The 25,721-nt window shown below is 41.4% G+C and overlaps 1 protein-coding gene across 5 annotated transcripts; it reads left to right on the plus strand.

The window, feature by feature from the left end:
• Positions 1-10,389: 10,389 nt before the first annotated feature.
• LOC122126974 (tubulin beta chain-like) lies at positions 10,390-15,904 on the plus strand. 5 transcript variants are annotated; one of them, XM_042701514.1, is made up of 5 exons: positions 10,390-10,446; positions 11,297-11,405; positions 12,873-12,875; positions 14,078-14,188; positions 14,844-15,904. In XM_042701514.1, exons 1-5 carry the CDS (start codon positions 10,390-10,392, stop codon positions 15,902-15,904), a joined length of 1,341 nt encoding a protein of 446 aa, XP_042557448.1. The 5 variants fall into 5 exon arrangements, with proteins under 5 accessions (XP_042557448.1, XP_042557445.1, XP_042557446.1 ...); XM_042701511.1 differs by lacking the exon at positions 12,873-12,875 and having other exon boundaries at positions 11,297-11,409; positions 14,052-14,188; XM_042701512.1 differs by lacking the exon at positions 12,873-12,875.
• Positions 15,905-25,721: the final 9,817 nt, after the last annotated feature.

Genomic DNA, 25,721 nt, shown 5'->3' on the forward strand with positions numbered 1-25,721 from the left:
CCCTAACCTTAACCCTCACCCTCATCCGAGCCCCAAACCTAACCGTCACACTAACGCTAACGCTAACCCTAACCCTAACCCTAACCCTAACCCGAACCCGAACCCTAACCCTAACCCGAACCCTAACCCTAACCCTAACCCGAACCCTAACCCGAACCCGAACCCTAACCCGAACCCTAACCCTAACTCGAACCCTTAACCCTAACCCGAACCCTAATCCTAACCCCTAACCCGAACCCTAACCCGAACCCGAACCCTAACCCGAACCCTAACCCCTAACCCCTAACCCTAACCCTAACCCGAACCCGAACCCGAACCCGAACCCGAACCCGAACCTGAACCCGAACCCGAACCCGAACCCAAAACCTAACCCTAACCCTTAACCCGAACCCTGACTCTGACCCTCACCATGACCCTAACCCTTAACCCTGACCCTCACCCTGACCTTGACCCTGACCCTGACCCTCACCCTAACCCTAACCCTAACCCCAGCCTAAAGCATCAGCAACATATCTGTGCTCAGTCCTAAAATGGTGCAAGGCAAGATCAAGGTGTGCTTTCTTCTTGGTCTCTCTTCTTGGGGTATTGTACCTATCCTGGGTCTTCCCATGGTCTCCTATATGTGTCTGTGTCCATCTATTGTCATTTTCATATAAGAACATCAGATGTGTTAGAAGACAACCCACCCGGATGGTCTCATTTAACTAAATAGTGTGTGTGTGTGTGTGTGTGTGTGTGTGTGTGTGTCTGTGTCTCTGTGTGTGTGTGTGTGTGTGTGTGTGTGTAGGGGTGCATACACATGGGCTGGTAGTATGGCTTGATCTCGGACTCACAACCCGTGCTTGACTCTTTGCTTAAGGCTCATACTTTACCACTTGAGCCACAGCTGATCTTCTGGTTTTTGCTAATTGGAGATAAAAGTCTCACAGATTAGTGTGGCCTCAAACTTGGATATTAAGATTTCAGCCTTCAGGTCCATAGCTAGGATTACAGACATGAGCCACCAGTGTCCATCTAAAATTCTCTTCAAAGACCCTTTTCTGGTGGTTGCGTATATGTTTTAGTGGAAAAGTGCTTACCTAGCATGTGTACCACATAAACAGAAAAAGCATGAAGTGACACTGGGGTTCAAGTAGTAGAGTACTAGATGAGCAAAAGAAGCTCAGGGACAGTGCCCAGGCCCTGAGTTCAAGCCCTTGGACTGGTAAAGAAGAAGACCCTCTTCCCCAATAAAGGCTCATTCAGAGGTATTGATGTTTAGAATCTCAACATGTGCATTTTGAAAAGGACACAATTTAGTCACGAACAACATCTAACACCACAGGCCTTACATCCATACTTAAAGAGGAACTAGTACTATGTTTTTCTTCTTGGGTCTAATACTTGTTTACCTTGCTCATTTTGCAAAAGATGGCTAGTTTGTCCCACACCATATTTGCAAACCAACTTGTCTGTCCACATGAATTCCTAATTAATCTCACAATGATTCTAAAATCTGTTCTATATTATATTTTGGAGAATTTTCCTAGAACTCCCTACACTTTTTGTATAAAATTTGAATAAAAAACTTAAAATGGCATTTAAAAATGAGATGAGAAAATACCTTGTTCACTTTTTGTCAATCATGGGGCCAGAACTGAAGGCTTGGGCACTATCCCTGAGAGTACTTTGCTCAAGTCCAATGATCTACCACTTTGAGCTATAGTGTCACTTCCACTGAATTGTGTGTTTGTGAAAATCTTTAAGACTACTTGAAGCCTTCAATTTGCTTTGACCTCATCACTTATATAAACTGTCTAATATGCTAACCAGGACTCTTTCCTGAGTAGCAGTGAGCAGCTAAGTACCCATACCCTCTTTAGTTCAAGCAGTTTATTTGATAGCTTCTAAAAGTTTAAAAATCCCACCTCTCCTAAAATGAACCGTATTACATGTGTATGTAGGGGAGCCAGGTAATACGCTGCTGTTAGGCTCAGATGAGGTGTTACCCAAGGAAGAGGAAAAGCCTTTCAACAGACAGACTAATGATCTGGAGGAAGACGGCAGAGGAGAAGCTGGAGGCTAAACAAACTCTGGCATAGAAATCGGTTTTAAAAATCCAGTGAGCAGTCATATGCTAGAGAATCACATCAAGTGTGCCATAAGAGTACAGAGAGTTGGCCAGAGAGAAAAAATTCAAGCAGCTTGGTTAAGGAGACAGATCTGAGCACTTGCTGGTCTCCGCAGCTGCGGCTGCTGTGGCTCCTGCAGCGGCCTCCATATCAATAGAGAAAGCCCGGGACACAGACAACAAACACTGTGAACTAGTGGATTCTACTCACCACCAGCAAGAACTGACAAGGAAGACGTGAAGGACTTCTATGATGAAAACTTTAAAAACCTGAAAATGGAATTAAAAAAAAAACTTAGGAAGTAGAAACCTTCCCCCCCCCAAAAAATGCTCCTGGATTGGAAGGAACAACATCGTGAAAATGGCAATATTTCCAAAGGCTATGTACAAATTCAATGCGGTACCTATCAATATTCTGACCTCTTTCTTCAATGAAATAGAAAAGGAAATCCAAAAATTCAAATGGAAGAATAAAAGACCCCAAATAGCAAAAATGAGTCTTAACAGAAAGAACATTGCTGGAGGAATATAAATACCACACTTCAAACTCTACTACTAAGCCATAGTCATCAAAATAGCTTGGTACTGGCACAAGAACAGACCTAAGTAACAATGGAATAGAACTGAAAACCCAGAAATGAACCCACAGACTTTCAGCCACGTAATCTTTGATAAGGAAGCTAAATAAATAGAATGAAAGAAAGACAGCCTCTACAGTAAATGGTGCTGGCAAATTTGGTTAATTGCCTGTAGAAAACTAAAGCTAGATTCTGCACCAGCATCAACTCCATATGGATCAAAGACCTCAAAGTCAAAGCAGGCACTCTGAAAACATTATAGGACGGAATAGGAGAAATACTAGTTTTCCTTAGCACAGGCTAAAATTTTCTTAATAGAGAGCCAGAAACACAACAAATCAAAGAAAAGTTGGACAAATGGTATTGCATGAAGAAGCAGAGCTTCTGCATGGCAAAGGACATAGCTAGCAAGATCAATAGAAAGCACATGGACTGGGAGAAGATTTTCACTAGCCATACAACAGATGAGTGTCTCATATTTAAATATACATGAAACACAAAAAACTAAATCCCCAAACTACAAATCTTCAAAGAAACAACTGCCTGATAAAAAAGTGGACTAGAGACTTAAAGAGAAACTTCTCTGAAGAGGAAATAAAAATGACCAATAGACACATGAAGAAATGCTCAACCTCCCTACCCATGAAAGAAATGCAAATGAAAACAATACTGAGATTCCACATCACCCCAGTTAGAATGGCTATGATCAAGAACTTTAATAACAACAGATGACGGAGGGGATGTGGCCAGAAGAGATCCTTACTACATTGTTGGTGGGAGTGTAAAATTGTTCCACCACTTTGGAAATCAGTATGGAAGTTCTCCAAAGACTACACATAGAGCTCTTCTCTGACCCAGAAATCCCACTTTTGGGCATTTACCCAAATGATCACAAACAAGGCTATTCTAAGGCTACCAGCACAACTATGTTTGTTGCAGCATTATTTTCCATAGCTAAGCGATAGATCCAACCCAGATGCTCCTCAGTAGATGAAAGGATCAAAAAAATATGTCATATATACAATAGAATTCTATGACTCCATCACAAAGAATGATATTGCCTCATTTGTGAGGAAATGGAAATACTTGGAAACAATTATATTAAGTGAAGTAAGCCAGGTCCAAAGAAACACAGGTCCCACGGTTTCCCGTATTTGCAATAACTAGTATATGTTTGGGACAAGCAGAAAAAGTCAAAAGCTATATACACATGACCATACAAGATGATGTTAAGCGAAATGAACCCTAAGATAGAGACATAAATATCCTCTTTCTAGCTTGCTATTGTTTCTAAAGTATTTATAATGTACCATGTGATTTTTTTTGTTTCTTTTTATGTTCCTTCCCAGGGTCTAACCCCTGTTTTTACAGTATTTGATGTCAGTGCCCTGCATCTTGTATATACACTTCTCTAATGCAGGGAGTGGAATGGATAAAACAAAATGCTTAAATAAGCATACAGGTTGATCCATTGTAACAATGAGATGAACTTTACAACTTCAGTGGCAGGGGGTGGGGGTGGGGGGGTTGGGCAGTGTAGTTGTAGAGGTGTGAGGGAAGGAATGGTAAGGGAAAAACAAAGGATGAGGCAAAAATGCTCGATAGGAAATGTATTCATTATCTTGATCATGTAATTCTAACCCCTCTGTACAGTATTCTTACAATAAAAATGTTCAAAAAAGAAATGTTCTCATAACATTATGTATTAACTGTATCTCCTCTGTACATTACCTTGATGGTAAAATTAAATTTAAAAAAAAGCAAAGAAAAAACAGACAACACTTGTCACCATCTAACCAATAAGAGCTGAGCCCCATCCCTCTCATTCTCCTCTCTGATTAAGGTTATTTCTAATTTTCCTTAAATGTGAACAGTTTTCCCTTATTTGCAATAACTAGTGAATGCCTGAGACAAGCAGAAGTGGACAGATAAGTTGATGTAAGGCTAAATGAACACCAAGATAAGGATTCAATGTTTTTTTTTTTTCTTTCTTGCGATTGTTTCTAACATATTTATAAATGATTTCCTTGTTGCTTTGTATGTCACTCCCTCATAGCATAACCCTTGTTTTCACTGTACTTGATGTTGGTATAATTTGTGGAGGGGAAGGGAAAAAAGAAATTGTTTTTTGGGATACAGGTAGACCCATTGCAACAATGAGATGTACAAGACGTTATGTCGAAAAAGGAACTTTACAACATTGGTGGAGGGGGCGGTGAGAGGATGGAGGGGGGAAGGTGGGGGAGATGGGAAAGGATGGGAAGGGGAAACAAAGGAGGAGGCAACAATACTTGATTAGAAATGTACTCATTACCTTCCCATGTAACCCCTCTATACGGTATTTTCAAAATAAAATATATGTATAGGTATTTAAAAAACAAACATAAAAATCTGAACAGACGGTGCATCTAGTGCTGTTTCTGTTAAGCATGCTGCTGCCTGCTAAAACTACAGAATTTTAAGGAATCATGGAGAATCAGGGATCCCACTGAAAAGGAACTCTAACAAAATTAAAGCTCCTTTCTAACATTGGAATTTTAGGACATTTCAGCCTCCTATAGGCAGATGACAGACTTACAGGAGTAAGAATGTGCATGTTCTGTGCAAATATTCTATCTGTCCTTAGCCACCATTTTGTCCTCCTCCACAATGTGCTGGCTCATGTCGTTCTACATAGTTAGTAGTTCTTTGAAAGTCAGAATCCAGTCAGCCAGTGACTTTTCTAGTTCCTGAATTTAAACACAAGAAAGAGGGTATAAAGAAAGTCTTCACTCTATTTGATGTTGGTATAATTTGTGGAGGGGAAGGGAAAAAAAATCGTTTAACTAGGGATACAGGTGGCACCATTGCAAAAATGAGATGTACAAGTCTTTATGTCGAAAAACGAACTTTACAATTTTGGTGTGTGTGGGAGAGAATCGGGGGGATGAGGAGGAGAGCATGGGAAGGGATAGGAAGGGGAAACAAAGGAGGCAACAATGTTTAATAAGAAATGTACTTGTTATCTTGCCCATGTAATTGTAAATCCTCTGTACGGTATTCGCACAATAAAAAAAAAATATGAAAAAAGAAAGCCTTCAACTCAAGCTGCTGCTCTTCCCATACCTATAAGATAATCCTTTGATTAGACTCAAGGGGAGAAGGACCAGTCAAGGAAAGGAACCATAAGAATGAAGACCTACCTTGGTGGCCAGCCTCAAACCAAGTTGCTCTGAAAAGAACATTCCTTCCTGCTTTCCTTTTCATTGCCTCAGTATTTCTCTAATGTTTATACAACTCACTCTGATTTAAAATATAGGTCAACACCTCAATTTAGAGAACAGTGAAGTTAATATTTAGTTGAAATATATTTAATAATGCCATATGTATTTAAAAGGTGTAAATAGGTGGCATCTTCTTTTAAAAATCTGAGGAATGCAGTGCTGAAGTCGTCATCACATGCAATTTCTCTTCAACTGGCATTATTTTTGGCTAACTTTTGAAATGAAAGTGTGTAAAAATTTTTTTAAAAATATAATTAGTGCAGATTTATGAGCAAAAATATTCATCTGGCTGTGGATACATAATTTGTTGGTTTCTCTATTTTTCTTTGTGGTGGCTATCAAACAGAATTTTAGGAAAACATAGGCAAACTATCAGTAGCCATACCCTTGATGATTTGGGTTCTATTTAATTTTTTGTGCTGATCCTGGTACTTGCACTCATTGCCTGTGCACTGTCTCTAAGATTTTACTGCTGAGGCTACTACTCTAAAACTTGGGCCATATTTCTACATCCATATTTTTGGTTGTTAATTGGAGATAAGACTCACAGACATTCTGTCATTGGGCCCAACTTCAAACCAAGGTTCCTATATCTCAGCCTCCATAATAACAAGGATTATAACCATGAGCCACTTTTAGCCACATTGTGTCTTTTTTTAGAAGCAGCTGTAAATAATAATAATAGAAAACTATCACTATAACTAAAGGCTCAAGCCTGTAATCCCCTAGCTATTTCAGAGGCTGAGATCTATAGGATCATAGTTTAAAGCTAGACTGGTCAGAAAATTCAGAGTTTTTTATTTTTTTAACCTGCTGGCCACAGAGCTTAAATTCAGGCCTTGGCACTGTATATGAGTTGCTTTTCATTAAGGCTAGTGTTCTACCTCTTGAGCCACAGTGATACTTGCAGCTTTTCCTGAGTAGTATATTAGAGGGAAGAGGTAAGGAGACTGCCCAGTCTGGCTCCAAACTACCATCTAAAAACCTAAGCCTCCAAAGTAGCAAATCAGATATTATTATTTTCAACTAAGCAGCAACAATAAACAGACTGGAGGTAAGGTTCAAGTGTTACAGTTTCATCCTTGCATGGAAAAAGTTAAGGAAATTTAATCCCCAGTATTGGCAAATATGCACATAAAACATATAGATACATACATACACAGGGTCCTATACTCAATTCCCCGGGATGAAAAAAGATTAAAATATTAAATTAAATTACAAGGACAAAAATGAGTAATTTAAACAGTTTAAAAAAAAAAACAAAACATGATAGCCATGTGCTGGTGGCTCATGAATTTAACCCTAGCTACTCAGGAGGCTGAGACCTGAGGATCGTGGATCAAAGCCAGTCCAGACAGGAAAAGTCCATGAGACTCTTATCTTCAATAATCCACTCAAAAACCTTGAAGTGGTGCTGTAGCTAGAGTTGTATAGTGCTAGTCTTGAGCTGGAGACCATAGGTACTGAGCCCAGGCCCAGAGTTCAAGCCCATGACCAAGAAAGAACAAACAAACAAATAGAAAATTAAAAAAAAACTGCAATAGCTGAATTGTGACTTAGGTGTTAGAATACTTTCTTCCCATAAACGAGGTATGAGTTCAATCCCCAGTGTTATTCATACCAAAACAACCCAATAAAAGCACACCAATAACAATCTAACAAAAAATATATCATACTTTGTAAAGAAAATTAAAACTTACAAAAATAATTGAAGTAGAGCTAACATGTGACTCATATCCTATTAAACACCAAAAAAAAAAAAAAAAAAGGCAGAACTTGAGCTGAGGCTCAATAGCCTGCTAGCTTCGAAATAAAAAGAAAATACCAAAAACAAAACAACCCTCAGAGAGAGTCCACAGGCCCTGAATTCAAGCCTTTCCCAACTCAAAAAAACCCTCAGGAGTTGAGTTTTTGTTCCTGCAAGCTTTGAGCAAAAAACAAAACCCAAAAATCTCATGGGCAGTGAAGTAGTGTGGCATAAATTGTAGAGCCTGCTCGTTTTGATCTAAGAAAACAAGCCAGGTTTCTCTGGCTCATGCCTGTAATACTCACTGCTCAGGAAGCTTCCCACAAAGGGAAGCCAGTCCAGGCTGAAAATTCCCCTGGTGACTGTTTTTTTCAAATTAAGTGGAAGTGGCACTGTGGCTGAAAGTGGCAGTGTGACTGCCTTATCCCTGACAGACAATACCCAGGCACTGAGTTCAATCCCCACAACCGACAAAATAAATAAATAAATACTGAGTGTGAATAGCTAGGCCCTAATAATAAAGGACATGAACTTTAAAAAGGGGGGAGGCAAATCAAATAAATGAAAAGGTGCAAAAAGGAGCATATTAAAGATTTCTAAATCATGGCTCAAAACTGCAATCTTACTTGCTCAGATTGCTGAAATCTAAGGATCGTGTTTCAAAGCCATCCTTGGCAGAAAGTACAGAAGACTTAATTTACTGTGTTCAGTACTGGGGCTTGAACTTGCTATGATTTCCTTATGGCTAGAGGTCTACTTCTTCCTACCTCTTGGTGGTTAATTAGAGATCATTTTCTCATAGATTTTCTTGCCCAGATTGGCTTCCAACCATGATTCTCAGATTTCAGTCCTCCCTGTAATGCTCTTGGCTTGCTGTTGGTTTTCTAATCTCCTATTGACCACCGAAAAAGCAGAAGCTGAGCTGTGGCTCAACTAGTGAAACCTGCCACCATTAAGGTAAAAATAAAAAAATCCTCAAGGAGAGTCATCAGGCCTTAATTTCCAGAACTAACAAGCAGCACTCAATTTAAAAAAATAAAAATAAAAAAAGAACCTCAGTCACCATTACCTGAGTTTGAGCCCTAGAAGAAGAGCTACAAAAAAGAGAAACAGCCTGTAGTTTACCTGTGGTCAAATTTGTAAAGCATGGTAGTTACAAGAGGAAAGAAAAAACTAAGAATGAAAGTTAGCCCCTAAGAACAATTGTCAAAAAAAGAAATAATAAATAACCGGAAAAGGTGAAAGAAAAGGTAATTAAAGATTTGTAAATGTTGACTCACACTTATAATCCTGAGTGCTAAAGTCACTGAAGTCTGAAGATCATGGTTCAAAGCCATCATGGGCAGGGAAGTCCATGAAACTTGCTTCAGTTTGTTCAGTCGAGGGACTTAAACTTGAAGTGTTTTGCTCATGGCTAAAGCTCTACTCTCTTCTGCCTATTAGTGGTTGATTGGCGGTAAGTCTCATAGACTTTGCTGCCCAGGCTGACTTTGAATAGTGATCCTCAGATTTCAAGCCTCACTGTACTGCCCTTGACTACCCATGGGACTCTTGTCTCATATTAAACACTTAAAAAAAAGGCAGAAGTTGATCTGTGGTTCAAGTAGTAGAGCCTTCTACCTTTCAGTTAAATAAGTAAATCAATAAAACCTCAGAAAGAGAGGGGCAGAATGAGAGTGAAAGACAGGAAATCCTACACTAAGCAAAAGTAGAGAAATGTAAATATCACCCGTTGTGGAAGAAATAAATTGTATTGTCAAAGCTTATAGAATTCACAAACTTTATAGTCCATGATAATGATAATTTGATTTGTGAAGGTTAAAATATGTTTGTGATTTCAACTAAATATCACTATTCCACAATTCTGTGAAATAAGAGAAATTAAGGTAATCACCTAATCTCAATAATAATAAAAACCTCAGAAAGAGTCACCAGGCCTTAATTTCAAGCCCTAAGTCACTAACCTGCCCCAACTCCGACCAAAAAAAAAAAGACACTCTGACTAGGACCTGAGTTCTTACACTAGGAGCAGAAGCCAAATGAAACAAAAAGTAGACTGTAGTAGTCCTATGGCCCAAGGAATAAAGCAAGCTACTTTTAAGAGGAAAGAAAAAGAAAACCTGAGAATGAAGACTAGACCCTAAGCCCCTGACTCTTCCCATAATGGAAAGTGAATCAATCATGGAATCTAACAGTTTGTGCTTGCTCTTGGGATCACAGCTGAAAATGTCCCTTCAGTTCTAGGCCCTCCAATCAAAAATGGAAGGCAGGCTTGTTCTGGGCTTCTGGCACACAAGGACCTTGTGTGGAGGAAGTTCCTCCTCTTCTTTCCTGGATCCCGGGGTTCAGCCTCTCTTGTGAGTCAGAGTGGGGAGTGGATGGCAGGGTGACCAGAGGATCCAAATAGAATGGGAGCTGTGCTAATGGACTTGCAGCTGGCAGCTGGATACCAGGGTAGGTGGGAACTGTTAGGGCCCTCTGATTACCCAGCAATAGGGAGATTGAGTTGGAGCACCTGCTGGCTCCACCTATAATCAAGTCTGCCCCACCTCCTCTGCCCCTGTAACAACCAGAGGTATAAATGGGGATCTGAGTTCACTGTGTCAGATTCCTGCTTCCCAGCTCTACCTGCTTGCCTCTGTGGGCACCACTGCTGAAGACACACATCCATCTGTTCTGCAGCCCTGCACCATGAGGGAGATTGTGTACATACAGGCAGGCCAGTGTGGCAACCAGATTGGAGCAAAGGTGAGCATGGCACTGGCCTAGGATCCAAGTCTCAAATTTAGGGGAAGGAGAAAGAGGATTGGGTTGGAGTGTGGAGGTGGTGGTGGTCATGGCTAGGCTGAGGTAGGTGGGGCTCCATAGTGGTCCCTAACCTTCTGCAAATGAAGCCCCCCAGATAGCTTCTCCAATTTCCCTAATTTGTGTGGCCCTGGTGGGTGTGGTTTTTAAGCAAGCCTGGGGTGGTTTTAAATCCCTTGCATGTCTTAGTCTTACCTGAGACTCAAGTCTTTGTATTTAGTTTCCTGGGAATAGACTAATGCACGTTTGGTCTGGTTTGAATGAAAGGAATGCAGTGTCTTTGAGCTGAAAGATACAGAGAATTCCCTTTGTGTCAACTGATGAGTGTCAGATAATTGAGAACAGTTCTTCTACCTTAATGCAAATTTCTCTGAGTTTCATGCCCCATCTCAGCTCCATTAAGTTGGGTGTTTTCTAAATCATTGGTTGTCATGTATGCTCTGAGGACACTTGGGGTTCTGGAGACCCTTCTAGCTGAGTCTTCAAGTTACTGCTTTGGTAATTTCATGTCCATGGAAGGCCAGTTACTCATCATAGAATACAAACAGAATATGGTACTGCATAAGATGGAATACTCATAGGAGAAACCAGATGTCTTCTATTCAGCCAGATAAAAGAGATTAACAAAACTAAAATAGCACCATTTTCTGTGCTTTTTTTAATTTAGAAAATGTAATTATTTTTTACAAATATATTTGTGTCAACAGGACATGAGTTTCTTATAGTTACTTTAAAATGCATTTTTTGGACAGTTAACATTCTAGGTCATAATACACTTCTATTTCCATCTCAGTTTTGGGAAATGCTAAGCGATGAGCACAATATTGACTGCACTGGCAACTACTATGGGGACAGCCATTTACAGCTGCAGAGAATCGAGGTGTATTACAATGAGGCAGCTGGTAAGTTTCTCCCATCTTGTTTCCCATACCGTGGCAAAATAGTTCCCAGGGGAATACTAATGAAAAGGAAGGAGTTCCTGCCTTTCTTATGGTAGTATTGTAGTTTTAATTTGGGACCTTAATCTTATAAGTCAAGTGCTGTACCCAACTGAGCCACTCCACCAGATACTTTGTTTTAATTTTTGAGTATACTCTTGTGAATTACCCCAGGAAAGCCTTATACCTGAGTTCCCCCTACCTCTACTTGCTGACTAACCACACCTGGATTTGTTTTTTCTGGTCATGGATCTTGAACTCTGGGCCTAGGCACTGTCGCTCAACTCTTCAGCTCAAGGCAAGCGGCTCTACCACTTAAGCCACAGTGCCACTTCCAATTTTCTGGTGTTTTATTGGAGATAAGAGTCTTGCCGGCTTTTTGTGCCCTGGCTGGCTTTGAACCTGATTCTCTGATCTCAGCTTTCTGGGTAGCTAGGATTAAAGGCGTGAGCCCATTTCACATAATTAAAAATGAGACTGCCTAAATATGCATTCTAAAACAATTGATAAAATATAATCCAATGCCATTTGGTTGTGTGCTGATCACCCTAAGCTCAAGCCTGGGCACTAACTATGAGCTTCTTTTATTTTGGGTAGTTTCTTGGAGATGAGTCTCCCAGCCTTTCCTGCCCCAGCTGACTTCAATCTGCGATGCTAAGGTCTCATCTCAGATTTTTGAGTAGCTAGAATTACACCCTTATGCAACCAGAGCCCAGTTACATTGCCTCTTTAAAATACAGATTAAATTTCTAAAACAATATTTTGAAAAAGAAAATTTAAAAAATTTTAAAGAGGGATGTTCAGTCACTAATATATATGAGAATAGTCCAAATCACAAAGCATAAATAGTCTCACCCTGAAATCTATAACATTTCTGGTCTTGAGCATTTTGAATATGAATACTTAGCCAACTGTAAATTATTTTTAAGGTTTTTAAAGTAAGAAAAGATTCTTGTGATGTAGAAAAAATCAATACTAATTTGTAAACACTGCTTTTAAATGATTCATATTGTCTTTCCTAACATAAACAGCCTAATTGAAGTCTACAGAGTAGATTTTCAGTTTTTATAACTGTCAATGTAAAGTTCATTTAATTTTATATTGAGTTCCCATTCTACATTATTGTATACAAACAGAATCGTGGATAATTGGCTTTCCTGTGTATTAATCCAATGAACAAGTACAAACAAAATTACAAAGCTATTTAATTTATGTGAGTTTTATAGATCTACATTTTGGGCTGTCCTCACCTTGGTATTTTGTGTTAATATTGTTTAAGTAACATACAAGGTTTTAATCTTCTGATTCCTTGGTTGAGAGTGGTTGGGTTGGATTGTGTCACTCCTATGAACAGAATTTTAGGTTGTGTCTTTATTAGATCCTGTATATCCAGCAGGATGGTCAGTTTTCTTCATGTGAATGTTTAGGAAGGGGGTATTCTAAGACTGGTGTTTACATCATGTTAACTGCTTTCCCTTGGGCCAAATCAGGTTAAATGGGAAATTGCAAGTCATTGCCCAAGGTTGCTTTGAGTATTTGAATAAAGGATATGTGCTATTTGATAACCATTATTGAAACATTATAAGACAAGAAATATATATATTGTATATATGTTTTCTCCAGGAAAGCCTTACACTTGAATTCCCTTACATCTACTTGGTGAATAGCCATACCTGGCTTTTTTTGGCCCGGGGGGGGGGGGTCGGTCATGTGGCTTGGACTCTGGGCCTAGGCACTGTCCGTCAACTCTTCAGTTCAAGGCAAGCAGCTCTACCTCTTGAACCACAGTGCCATTTCTGGTTTTCTTTTAGTTTATTAGAGATAAGAGTCTTAAGGACTTTTCCTGCCCCAGCTCGCTTTGAATAGTCATCCTCTGATCTCAGCCTCCAGAGTAGCTAGGATTACAGGCATGAACCTGGTTCATTTCTTGAGAAAGGTAATTGGGGAAGGGAAGGGATAGTGGGAGAACAACAAAGGAGGGGTTAACAATTTTTGACAAGAAATGTTCTCATTTCCTTACTCATGTAACCAACTCCTCTATACAGCACCTTTACAATAAAATAAAATTAACAAAAAAGAGGAAGTTTCTTGCTGATAGGCACTGGTGACTCATTCCTGTAATGCTGGCTACTTAGGAGGCTAAGAACTGAGGATCATGGTTCAAATCTTGCCTGAGCAGGAAAGTCCCTGAGACTCTTATCTTCAATAAGAAAACTGAAAGTGGGGTTGTGGCTCAAGTGATAGAGTGCTAGCCTTGAGCTGGAGAGCTGAGGGACAGTGTCCAGGCCCAGAGTTCAAGCCCCACGATGAACCAAAAAAAAAAAAAAAGGTGTTGTCACCTTTCTTTTGCACCATTAGACTCAAAGCCTGATGCTCATCTTTGCCTCCTGTGTAGCTGAGATTTCAGCCACCATGCCCAAAGCAAAGGAATGAATATTCATGGAAATAGACAACTGCAAACATCCTTAAAGATGCTGAAGCCTCTTGCATGGGGATTCATGCTCAAGATATCTTTTCTGTTTCCATGTCTCAAATGCTGTAATTTTTGTAATGAATGCTGAGAGTCACTTAGAATCATAAGCTCTGCCCTCAGTTCCTTGTCAAGTATAGGCCTAAGTCAACTCTTTTTCTCACAGGCAACAAATATGTTCCTCGGGCCATCATGGTGGACCTAGAGCCTGGCACCTTAGACTCAGTAAGATCAGGACCATTTGGCCAGAGCTTTAGGCCAGACAACTTCATATTTGGTATGTCATCATGGTCCATGGGTCCTAACATCCAGGCACTCCAGTGCTGGGCTGAGCCTTTATCCACCTAGATATTGTCCTCAGCTAACCCACCTATTCCAGTCCATGGGAGTCATGCCCCTGGCCACTCAGACAGCTCAGATCAGTGCAACTCTGCAAGTTCTCCATGACAAAGAAGCCTCTGAAGGGAAAGAGCAGCAAGCAGAGAAAGCCACCAACAAGGTTTCAGCAATGCTGGTCATTTTAAAGGCCTGGCAATAATAGAACCACTTCAGGACACCAGAAATCAAAGCACAGCTATGTGTGAGCAAGGTGCAGACAAGTGCTTGCCGTTTAGCTTCCCTCTGACCACACTGTGCTCCTGTCCCTGTTGTGAAAGTAATTACATTTCCAGTATTGAGGCAGGCTCAGTTCTTCATTTCTAGAAGTACTTGATTTGGGTTAAAATGTATTTTCCTCCACACTCTCTACTTTTCTTTAGAACCTGGGTGATTTGTAGGGTCCCAGATACATTGGAAACATTTCCTTTATTTCACCATAGTGTATCTAAAATAATAGCAAAGGTTGGCTCAGAACACTCCTTTGTCTTCACAATAGGACAGGCACAGTCATTATTCTTGGAGTGTGTGTCTCATCATGTCTTTATGTTTGATAGGCCAGAGCGGGGCAGGCAATAACTGGGCAAAAGGCCACTACACGGAAGGAGCCGAGCTGTTAGAATCGGTGCTGGATGTGGTACGACGGGAGTCAGAAAGGTGTGACTGTCTCCAGGGTTTCCAGCTGGCTCACTCCCTGGGAGGTGGCACTGGATCAGGCATGGGCACCCTGATTCTCAACAAGATCCGAGAGGAGTATCCAGACCGCATCATGAACACCTTCAGCATCATGCCCTCCCCCAAGGTTTCAGACACCGTGGTAGAACCTTACAATTCGATCTTGTCTATCCACCAGTTGGTGGAAAATGCAGATGAAACTTTCTGCATCGACAATGAGGCCCTGTATGACATCTGCTTCCGCACCCTGAAGCTGCCCACACCCACCTATGGAGACCTGAACCACCTGGTGTCAGCCACCATGAGTGGAGTCACCACCTGCCTGCGCTTCCCCGGCCAGCTGAATGCAGATCTGCGCAAGCTCGCAGTGAATATGGTGCCCTTCCCCCGCCTACACTTCTTCATGCCTGGCTTTGCACCCTTGACCAGCCGGGCCAGCCAGCAGTACCATGTTCTTTCAGTGCCCCAGCTCACCCAGCAGATGTTTGACGCCAAGAACATGATGGTCGCCTGTGATCCCCGCCATGGTCGTTACCTGACAGCAGCTGCCATCTTCCGAGGCCGCATGTCCATGAAGGAGGTGGATGAGCAGATGCTCAACATGCAGAACAAGAACAGCAGCTACTTTGCAGACTGGATTCCCAACAATGTGAAGACAGCTGTATGTGACATCCCCCCGCGTGGCCTTACGATGTCGGCCACCTTCATCGGCAACAACACAGCCATCCAAGAACCCTTCAAGCGCACCTCAGAGCAGTTCAGTGCCATGTTCCGGCGCAAGGCATTCTTGCACTGGTACACGGGAGAAGGCATGGATGAGATGCAGTTCACTGAGGCTGAGAGCAATATCAACGACCTGGTGTCCGAGTACCAGCAGTGCCAAGATGCCACTGCTGATGAACAGGGGGAATTTGAAGAAGACTTGGTGGAGGAAGAAGTTTAAGACTTCCCATTGGTAGCAGTGCAACAGGACTGTCAGAGCCTGCCTACTACTTCTCAAATGAATGGTGCTTTCCTGAGATCCTGTTGTCATGCATTGAGGTCCCTGCTGTGTATCATCATGCACAGCCTTTCCGGTCAGGAACTGATGGTGAATGTAAAAATGCAGATTTCTTTTAAATAGTATTATTTTAAAGCCCTATTTATATAAATAAAGAAGTATACATTTTGTACTCTTGAGTCCTTATTCTTTAGAATCCCTTTTATTCTTTCAATATATTTGAAATATAAAGTTGGCCAGCAGGATTTAATCTTAGCAATATAGGACTGGTGCTCAAGAGGAGTTTCAAATTCATGGTGTTCCTATTATTTTGAACAGGAGGATGACAAGTGCCAATGTTGTTTATTTTCCCTGGCCCAATTTTAAAGTTAGCAGTCTCTCAATAGCATGCCAGTAGCATAAAAGCAGTTTGAAGAGAAAGTAAACCAGATTCAGATGTTAAAATTTTCCTAGTACCAAAGTGATGTTTGGAGTACTGAAGGGATTGATGTTCAAGACTTGTCTGGGAACTGAGGTAGCAGGGCCTCTTCCTCCTTTATTCTGACACAGGACTTGCTTTACCTGCCCCCTAGTATGCATTCCTCTTTGGGAATGGGAACACAAAATGCAGGTATGAATACTGGCCATTAAGGATCTACTTCTCCTTCAGACAACCACAGGTTCTGGTCTCAGGCCCCATCAGAGGGATTTCATTCACATTCCCCAGAAACAGAAGCAGGAACCCCAATCCCTGTGCTTACGGTTCAGTTGGCAGCAAAGCAGCACTCACAAGATGAGTGCAAGATCCTGGTTGCCAGGGTAGTTTCTCAAGTCATCTGGCAGCTCTAAGGACAGAAGTGAGTCTAGCTGTTTGAGGGAGTGAGAAGCTGACCAGTCCCATAGCGTATCAAGATCTGCTTGATTCAGTACTTACAAGTCAAGGAGTGGAAGGGAGACATGGCCCAATGACCCATTCTCATACTCATTTTCCAGCATTCAAAGCTGTCTGAGGCCCACAGAGGGTTGTAAGGGAAAAAGATCCAGCCTGTTGGGTATGTTTACTTTACATGAGTGAGACAGAAATCTCAATTGCTTAGAACCTACACAATGGCCAGGAAGAGGGTGAACACTTCTGTTTTCACCAGAGGCCAAAATCATTCGCTGGTTCTTTTTGCCAGAATCTTTCACTCTTCTTGCAGTGAGGCTCCACTTAGGTTGTCTGTGTCAGGCATTCCTCCATGGCCACCAATAACTTGTAAGAGCCCCTTTTCCTTCAGAAACAGGACCTATGGGAATCCAGCAACTTTTAGGAAGCTCTAAGGAAAGATACTACTGGGTGAGGTGCAAGTTCCTTGTTTCTAGTAAAGTTGGGAGATGGTAAGTTCCCTAAGCTTTCCTATACCAGGCCTGAGGTTGGGGTAGGGTGGGGAGGAGTGGGGTAGAGATCTTTAAGCCAAGTTGGTCTTACTCATCAGAAAGTAAACTGCCAGAGAGACTTATCTGTGACTAGAAGCCCCAGGGCAGATCAAAGTGCAAATAGCTTCCAATGTGGGAGTCCTAGGGAGTAGGTGTTGGCCAGGAAATTGACATCCCTGCGTCTCTAGTCCTGGAACTGACCAGGTTGGATGACTCCAAATCCTCTAAGGCTGCTGGGTCCAAACTGAAGGCAGGCCTGGCCAAGGCACTCTCATTCTTCAGTGAGTTAAGGATTGAGGCCAAGCTGTGGTGGAGGCCCCACCCAGCCTATTTACCAGTGTTTGACTAAGAACAGTTTTCGTTTCTCTTAAGTACCCATTTTTGAGTATTTTCTGGTGGCTTTGGCTTATTTCTTTACACTTTTGAAGAAATAGTCCTTGCTTCATAATTAATGACTCATGCCTCATCCCTCAGAAAACTCCTGTTGATAATTTTACCAGTAGATTATCATGTATTTCTCAGACATGGCTTTTGTTTTCTCCTAGCCAGAGCTCTGAACACATTGCCACACAAGCTATTGTTGAAGTGACTCCTATAGACAGGGTGATTATTTTGTCCAAATTCTAAGTGCAGCATCTCCCTTATTCTCATGTGCCTTGGTAATTGTATCAAATAATTGAGTCCTTGACTAGTATAAGCAAAGCTCTGGGTAAAGATGCAGCTCAGTGGTAGAGTACATGTCTGGCATGCACAAAGCTCTCAGTTCAGTACCCAGTACCAAAAGGAGGAAAGGTAACAAATGTTAGGCTCCGCAGATGATATATTAGGAGTCAAGGCAAAACACCCAGATTGGCTTTGAGGAGTTGTGTCATGAGGGAACACTGCTAGAATGTTTGTAGGTGGAAAAAAGAGAGCCCCTTGATATGTGTACCCTTTTAGAAGGCAGAGGTAGGAATGGGGGATGAATCTCTGGTAGAGAGCCTAGGCCATCGAAGGAAGAAGCTGTGACATGTATGTTGCCTTAATGGGACCAGAGTCTAAAGTGGCACCACCATACCAGGCCATGGCTCAACAAGAACAGGTTTGTCAGAAGAACCTTCTTGCATTGGAGTGATTTATTTTGAACACTTTGGCCTTGTTAATCATATTTCCTTATGCTGCTTTCTTTTTTCTTCCAACTTGTCATACCTATAGCAGATCCTGTCCAGGAGACCCATTCTCTCTAATTTCATTCTCTAAAAGTCTCCCAGTTTATAGCTGTACATATCCTAGACCAAAAAAGTATGGGGTGGATTTTCTGTCAGACATAGATTGAAACTGAAAGGTATTTTGAAGTAGACTTTGACAAGGTTCTGATATTGACATCGTTGTGTTGATAAATCCTGGAACTGTGACCAGCTTCTGGTCTAATTCTGAGGTGACAGTGGAAGAGAACTGGTGATAGGAAATTACGGGCCAGTGTGATTTCAAACCCTTGGCAGGTACATCTCCATTCATGGATGTGCTATCAGCCAACATACAGATGTCTGTTAAGGAGTGATGGCTGGGAAAAGGAAATATATTGGCGACAGAGGAGACCAGCCTTTGGACAAGTGGTTGCCTTTCAGTGTGAGGCAGACAAAGAGTGCCTATGGATACAGAGATATTTTCAGGAAGCAAGAGAGCTTCACTCACATCTTGTTATCCACAAAATCATCTGAGAAAAACTCTTTAAACTCAGAGGTGAGAGACATGTGCTTTGTGCTTCTGCACCACTGCTTTGCTGCGTGGCTCTATATGTTCTTCTGAAACCTCCTTCTGAGCTGGCCCACAATGTGCCCAGGAGGTGGGAAGTGGAGGGGACTTGGCAGCTTGGCTGCTAATCACTGTGGCCACACTGACATGGGGCAGTACACATGTGATGGGCATCGGCTCCATGCTAGTTGTATGTGCCCAATGGGAGCTTTGGCTCTTACAAGGAGAAAGTAACAGTTCCTCTGTCGTTGGGCCATCTCCCAGGTCAGGATGTCTTCATCTGCAGAGGCTGGAACTTTGCTATAGCTCTCATCTTGACAGGTTTCTTTCTGTTTTTCAATTTTCTCGTTCTTTCTTTGTTTCTTTTCTTTCTTTGTTTTTTGTTTCTTTTCTTTCTTTGTTACTTTCTCTCTCTCTCTCTCTGTCTCTTTCTCTTTCTTTCTTTATCTCTTTGTTCCTTTCCTTCTTTCTTTCTTTTTTTGTTCTTTTTCTCGCCATGGGTCTTGAATTCTAGGCCTAGGAACTATCTCTCAGCTCTTCAGCTCAAGGCCAGCTCTCTATCACTTGAGCCATAGTGCCACTACCAGTTTCCTGGTGGTTTGTTGGAGATAAGTATCTCAAGGGCTTTCCTGTCCAGGCTGGTTTTTAACTGCCATACTCAGATCTCTGCCTCCTGAGTAGTTAGGTTGACAGTCAGGGGCCATTGGTGCCCAGCTTGACAGGTTTCTTATTTGTACAAGATAACAATGGCCATGTTCTGTCCTGTGAGGAGTTTCCCTGTCATCCTACAACATTGATGGTCTTAGTGTTGTGGCAGAGCACACAGTAAGGGGGCTTTCTATGCATGCACATTGATTAGTATCTGAAAAGGCAGCTTGCAATGGCCAGGAAAGCTCCACAATTGCATACATCTCAACTTGGACTGGGCATGAACAAATTTTACGTTCTAGTGTTGGTTCTTTTCCTTTGTGCACAGCTTGAGCAGGTTGTTTCCAGATGCCTGTCATTTAACTCAGTTACTCAATTAAGTCATCTGCTCTTTCTATGAGTCTGACTTAAAAGACTGCTTATCAGAGGCCAATAACTGATTTTAAGGCTAAGTGAAACACAGCAAGTGCTCAGGCATGTTGATTAAGAGTGCTATATATATAATGTACAGCTGCATGGTACTTGTGTTGTACACTTCTCATATCTTCACCGAATTCTAACTATTTCTTTTTGGGTCAGGGTCCAGTTGTGGGGCCTGAACTCTGGGCCTGGGCACTGTCCCTCAGCTCTTCTGCTCAAGGCTAACACTCTATCACTTGAGCCACAGCGCCACTTCCGGCTTTTTTCTTTTTGCTTATGTGATGCTGAGGAATCGAACCCAGGGCCTCATGCATGCAAGGCAAGCGCTCTACCACTGAGCCACCTTCCCAGCCCCACTCTAAATATTTCCTATCCAGAAGAAAGAAGCCATACATTTTTGGCTTCTTTGCATAGGTATCTGAATCCAGCTAATGAGCCCATCTTACATTTGTTGGGGTTTTTTTGGTAGTTTATGGTTTGATTGAACTCAAAGCCTCATACATACTAGGCATGCACTCTATCACACCTCCAGCCCCCTTCTTGCTTTAAGTATTTTAAGTAATTTTTGGGCATTGCTCTTCCCTCACATACACCTCCCTCAGAGCTGGGATTGCAGGCATGAACGACCTAGCCAGAAGTATTTGGTTTGAAATGTTGTAATCCCATTGTTATTCTGGGTTCTCTAATTGGAGTTTTGTGGTATAGTACTAGAAGGCAGTGCCTTCTTACTTGACCTGAAATTATAAGCCTTAATCAGTGGACATAATTCTGCTAAAGACAATCAGAACCTCATATCAATGTGTGGACACTGCTTATTGTTGAACCATAATTCAGGATATGTTGCATGATTTTAAGCCTCACTTTTTACATGCACTCACTCGCGCGCGCGCGCACACACACACACACACACACACACACACACGCACACACCATTGTCTTCTCTGGTGACTTTGTACATTTTCTGTGAGACCACCTGTGTTCTCTCCTGTGCATCTTGGATCTTCTCTCACCAATCCTGCTATTCTTCAGCCTGTTCCCTCCTCCACTGTCCAGTCTCTGACCTTGACAGAGGCTGAAGCTTTGTAGTACTGGGATTAGAAAAAGAGAAAAGATACACACATTTAAGCAGAAACCGCATCTCTTGCACTTTTAGGTGATTTTAGATGCATGTTTTCATCAGATCCTCACTCCTACTTCTTCTACTAGCCTCCCACTGCCATGTTCTTCTCCTGGCTCCCACAGAAGGCTCAACTGATATTATAGGAAACAGAAACATTGTGCTTCTGCAAAACCTGCATTGTTGCTGCTTTGAGTGAATCTATTTTTGTCATGAGAATTTTTCTTAATGGAATATGGGAGAATCAGAAAAAATAATTATTTAAAGCAGTTTCACTTAAAACCTTTTTCTTTCTTACTCAGTTTATTTAAATTAACTTATATGCCTAAGAGGGACATTACACAAAACCATCTTTCTATGTATATTTTTTTTGCTTCTTTCTGTGGTGTCATGTTTCAAATTCCTTAAACTTTTTGACGCTAAGATCCTCATTGTTGCAAATATCCAGAATGGAAGGGAAGGGAAGTGAGAATGGAGATCAACTAATATCTTACATTGTCCACTGTCTGGGGCTGCTATTTCCACTATTGGAATTGATGATGGCCAGTTTGCAGATTCATTGTCATGAAACAGCCCTTACATCATTGATAAAACTGAGTAGCTTGGGTTCCAATTATAGCATTGGGCTTTTGGTGTCTGCATGAGTCTGAAGGACCTAAAAGCAAGCTCCTCTGCACAGAAGTGAGGTATCCTCTCCTGATACAGTGAGATAGTGTGGGAAGTTTTCAAAGGAAGAGGCTATTACTCAGCATTCCTATATTAGAGAATTTGGAGAGAGAGCAAAACAAACCCATAAACTGCCCCTAGAACTTGACCTCTTCCCACTCAATCCTTCCTCTTTCAGATAATAAAGCTGAGTATGCTGAGGAAGGCAGCACACTACTACCTAATTCAGATCTTGTTGCCTGGATTTCCTAGACAATTCCTACTCCCTTCTATGATGGTCTGACTTAATATCTGACCCTTTCAAGTGTCTTCTCAGAAGGAATTCTGTCTTCAAAAACTAACTTTGTGGCAAATCTTTAACTCAGTTCACAGATAATCCAGTGGGAACAAATACTAATTGAGTATGCTGCATTTTACATCTTTTAATGATTATAGGCTTTAATTGTAAGTTTTAAAAGTTATATATAAAAACCAGGAGCCAGCTAGTTCATGCCTGTAATCCTAGCTACTCAGGGGTCTGAAATCTGAGGACTGCAGTTTGAAGTCAGCCCAGACAAAAAAGTTCATGAGACTCTTATCTCCAATAAACTACTCAGAAAAAGCTGGAAGTATTGTTGGAACTCAGTTGGTAGAACACTAGCCTTGAGCACAAAGAGGCTCAGAGACAATGCCCAGGCCCTATGTTCAAGAACCATGGATAGCAAACAAAATCCTATATATACTTAACAAAGTTGTACACATTTTCCTCTTTAGGTCCATCATAATCTCCTACCACAAGACACACTGCAGCTGGAATTTTGTAGTTCATGTTTCTCCAGCTTTGTGGCCTGGGGAGGTCTCTCCTGACAGGTCATTTCTACAAAGCTTTAATGGGTGGCTGTGTTTTAACAAACTGAGTTCCTGTTCAACTCATGTTTACAAATGAATTCACACACCATCATGGCATGGTTCCTCTGAGCAGGGCTGCTGGTGAAGTTAGCATGGATCTCTGAGACACAGACATAATTTCATTTGGCATTATTATTATTCCAGGCAAAATAGAAATTGCAGCTGTAAAACAATATATCAATCCCATTGAAACCCTGGTATTGATTTTCTTCATAGATTTTTGAGACCAGAATTTTTTTATATTGGTACAAATATATCATGGGATAAGCATGGAATAGTGGACAGTTTTTGATTCTTATGTGTTTATGTACAACAGTTTTATCATTAAACCCCAGTGTGAGCTTTCTAACAATGGCTTGGGATATCTCATTTAGAATCATGAGAAATTAGTGTAGCTTGCTCATTTAAAGGAATCAATTCTCACATAACACAAAAACATTACTAACCTTGGGGGCAAATGACAAGGCTGCGATGAGGTCAGCCTCACCTAATGGACTACACCTCACACCAGTTGCTGGAATCTGCATCTGCAAGCCCTGTTCTCTTGTGTTATGTACAAACCTCCCAACCTCCCTCATTACAATATAATCTAGCAGGAGGCAGATGTCTTACATCTGTAACCCTAGCTACTCAAAAGTCGGAAATCCATCCATACGATCTTGACCAGCTCAATTAGAAAAGTCTGTTAAAATTGAGCCTCCAAGTGATTAGTACAAACAGGACTGAAAGTGTGATTCAAATAGCCAAGTGCCAGTCAACTAAACAGAAAACCCTGAGTTCAACCCTCAGGACTTGTAGGGGGTTGGGGGGTAAGGGGAGAGGCATCACTATATTCCATCTTGATAGTATTCAGATGACGGAGAACTAGTAGGAAGTGTCTCAATGACTGTTGTCAGTCAAGTCCTGGCTTAGAACTCTGTGTATGAAAAGTTGTAGTTCTTCAGTGGTCAGACTCAAACTACATAAAAAGAATAACTTTGTATGTAGGTAGGTATAAATTTATGCTTTGCCCTACTGTGTGAAATCAGAACAAGAAACCACCTTTGAAAACAGAATCAGCTTTATGGGAGGAGGCTGAGGAAGAAGCTTATTCCCTATATAGTATAGCATCAACCTCCCTGGAACTACAAAGCCTGTAAAAATAAACTCCAGCAAAGCATTGGCTGCGCATTATGGCAAGTTCTTGTCCCCTGCTTAGACCACCTCCCCTCATGGCTGCTTTGCTCTCCAATCTCCTGTGGCAGTAGCACCCACCAACACATAATGGGATACCGGCATCGGGATGCTTGCTGATCTTTCTTTCCAACCTCATGTCTTAAATTAGTCTAGCTCCATATCCCTAAGTTAATTTAGTCCAGTTTATAAGACCTTAGAAAATACCTGTTGTTTCCAGATTCAATGTGTAAAGTCTCCTAGCAGGGGCAGGTTTTATCCGTTAGTCAATAACTGTTCAGTCAGTACCAGACAATCTTGGTGCTAAGTTCACTCTAAATTTTTCCTTTCTTGGACACAAGAACTCCCTAAAGTCAGTATGATGCTTGGGTCTTCAAAGAGAGAAAGTTGGAAATGCTAGAGATAATGATCAGACTGTCCTAGAGGCACTGTAAATACCAAAGCAGTTCTGGCTATGTCACCTACAACCGGTGGCAGCAGTCACCCTTGCATGATATCCAGGCTGTAGGTAAGCCTTTAAAACCTGCAGCAAGTAGATCGACAGACTACATTTTCTTGGAGGAAGCTTTTTAAAAAATCTTAGTTTTTATGATTTGCACATTTTCTGTTTGGCAACTTGCAATCTAGAATAGATTTTTGTCATCTGCTCACACATGCAATGTTTTTACTTGTTCCCCATTTACTTTTTTAACTTTAGAAACTTGGTGAATACTTTAATTCAGTTTAAGAAGCCTAATATTGTAGCAGTAAAGGGCCCAGCCATTGGAGTAGGAGCATCCATATTGCCTCTTTGTGATGTGGTTTGGGCTATTGAAAAGGCTTGGTTCCAATCACCCTATACCCCCGGACAGGATCCAGATGGCTGCTGTAATGTTATTTTTCCCAAGATTATGGGAGGCGTGTCTGTGAGTACCTTCGTTGAAAAATTATTTTAGACAATGTCTTAAGGACCTATGGTTTGGATGTTGTTCTACTCAGAGTATCCGGTGTGTTCTTTGGGAACATTTCATCAATGTACTTGGTTGATGTAGTGCTGTGATCCTTCCCAGGGGAAGGCCATTCCTCCCATGAGGAGCCTCCAGATCTGCATAAATCACACTGATACCCAGTTTTCAATCAAGAATTGTTCTCTAACTTCACAAGCTAAAAGCTGCCCTTTTAAAGTGGAAGTGGGAGGCCATGCACCAGTTGCTCACACACACCTGTAATTCTAGCTTTTTGGGAGGCTGATACCAGAAATGCAGTTTGAAGCCAGTGTAGGCAGAGAAAACCAAGAGATACTTATTTTAGTTAGAATGGAAAAAGCCACAAGTGGAACAGTGACTGGAATGGTAAGAGTGCCAGCCTTGAACAAATAATCCAGGTTAACAGCCAAGGGACCTGAGTTCAAGTCCTAGTATTTACAACTCCACCCCCTGCAACTGTACCAATACACCTCCGCCAACAAACACACAAAAGCAATTAGGGATCAAACTTGCATAAATAAAAGAAGTGAGGAGATGGGTTCAGTATAAATTTGTGGTTCATTTTTTCCCTATTGAAATTAGCCCAATCATGATGAGAGATTGTATTTGCATTTTCTCAATTACATACACCTGTTCCTTAGTTCTAGAGAGAGACTGAGAGAATTGGTAGAGAAGGGCATCCACAGAGATTGCACTCTGTTGAAGGGAGGGACTGGATGTCAGATTGGATAGGGGAACAAGTGAAACTCCTTTA

This window comes from Dipodomys spectabilis, unplaced genomic scaffold (genome assembly GCF_019054845.1).
Source record: "Dipodomys spectabilis isolate Male_0828 unplaced genomic scaffold, ASM1905484v1 ptg000295l, whole genome shotgun sequence".
Classification (NCBI taxonomy): Eukaryota; Metazoa; Chordata; class Mammalia; order Rodentia; family Heteromyidae; genus Dipodomys; species Dipodomys spectabilis.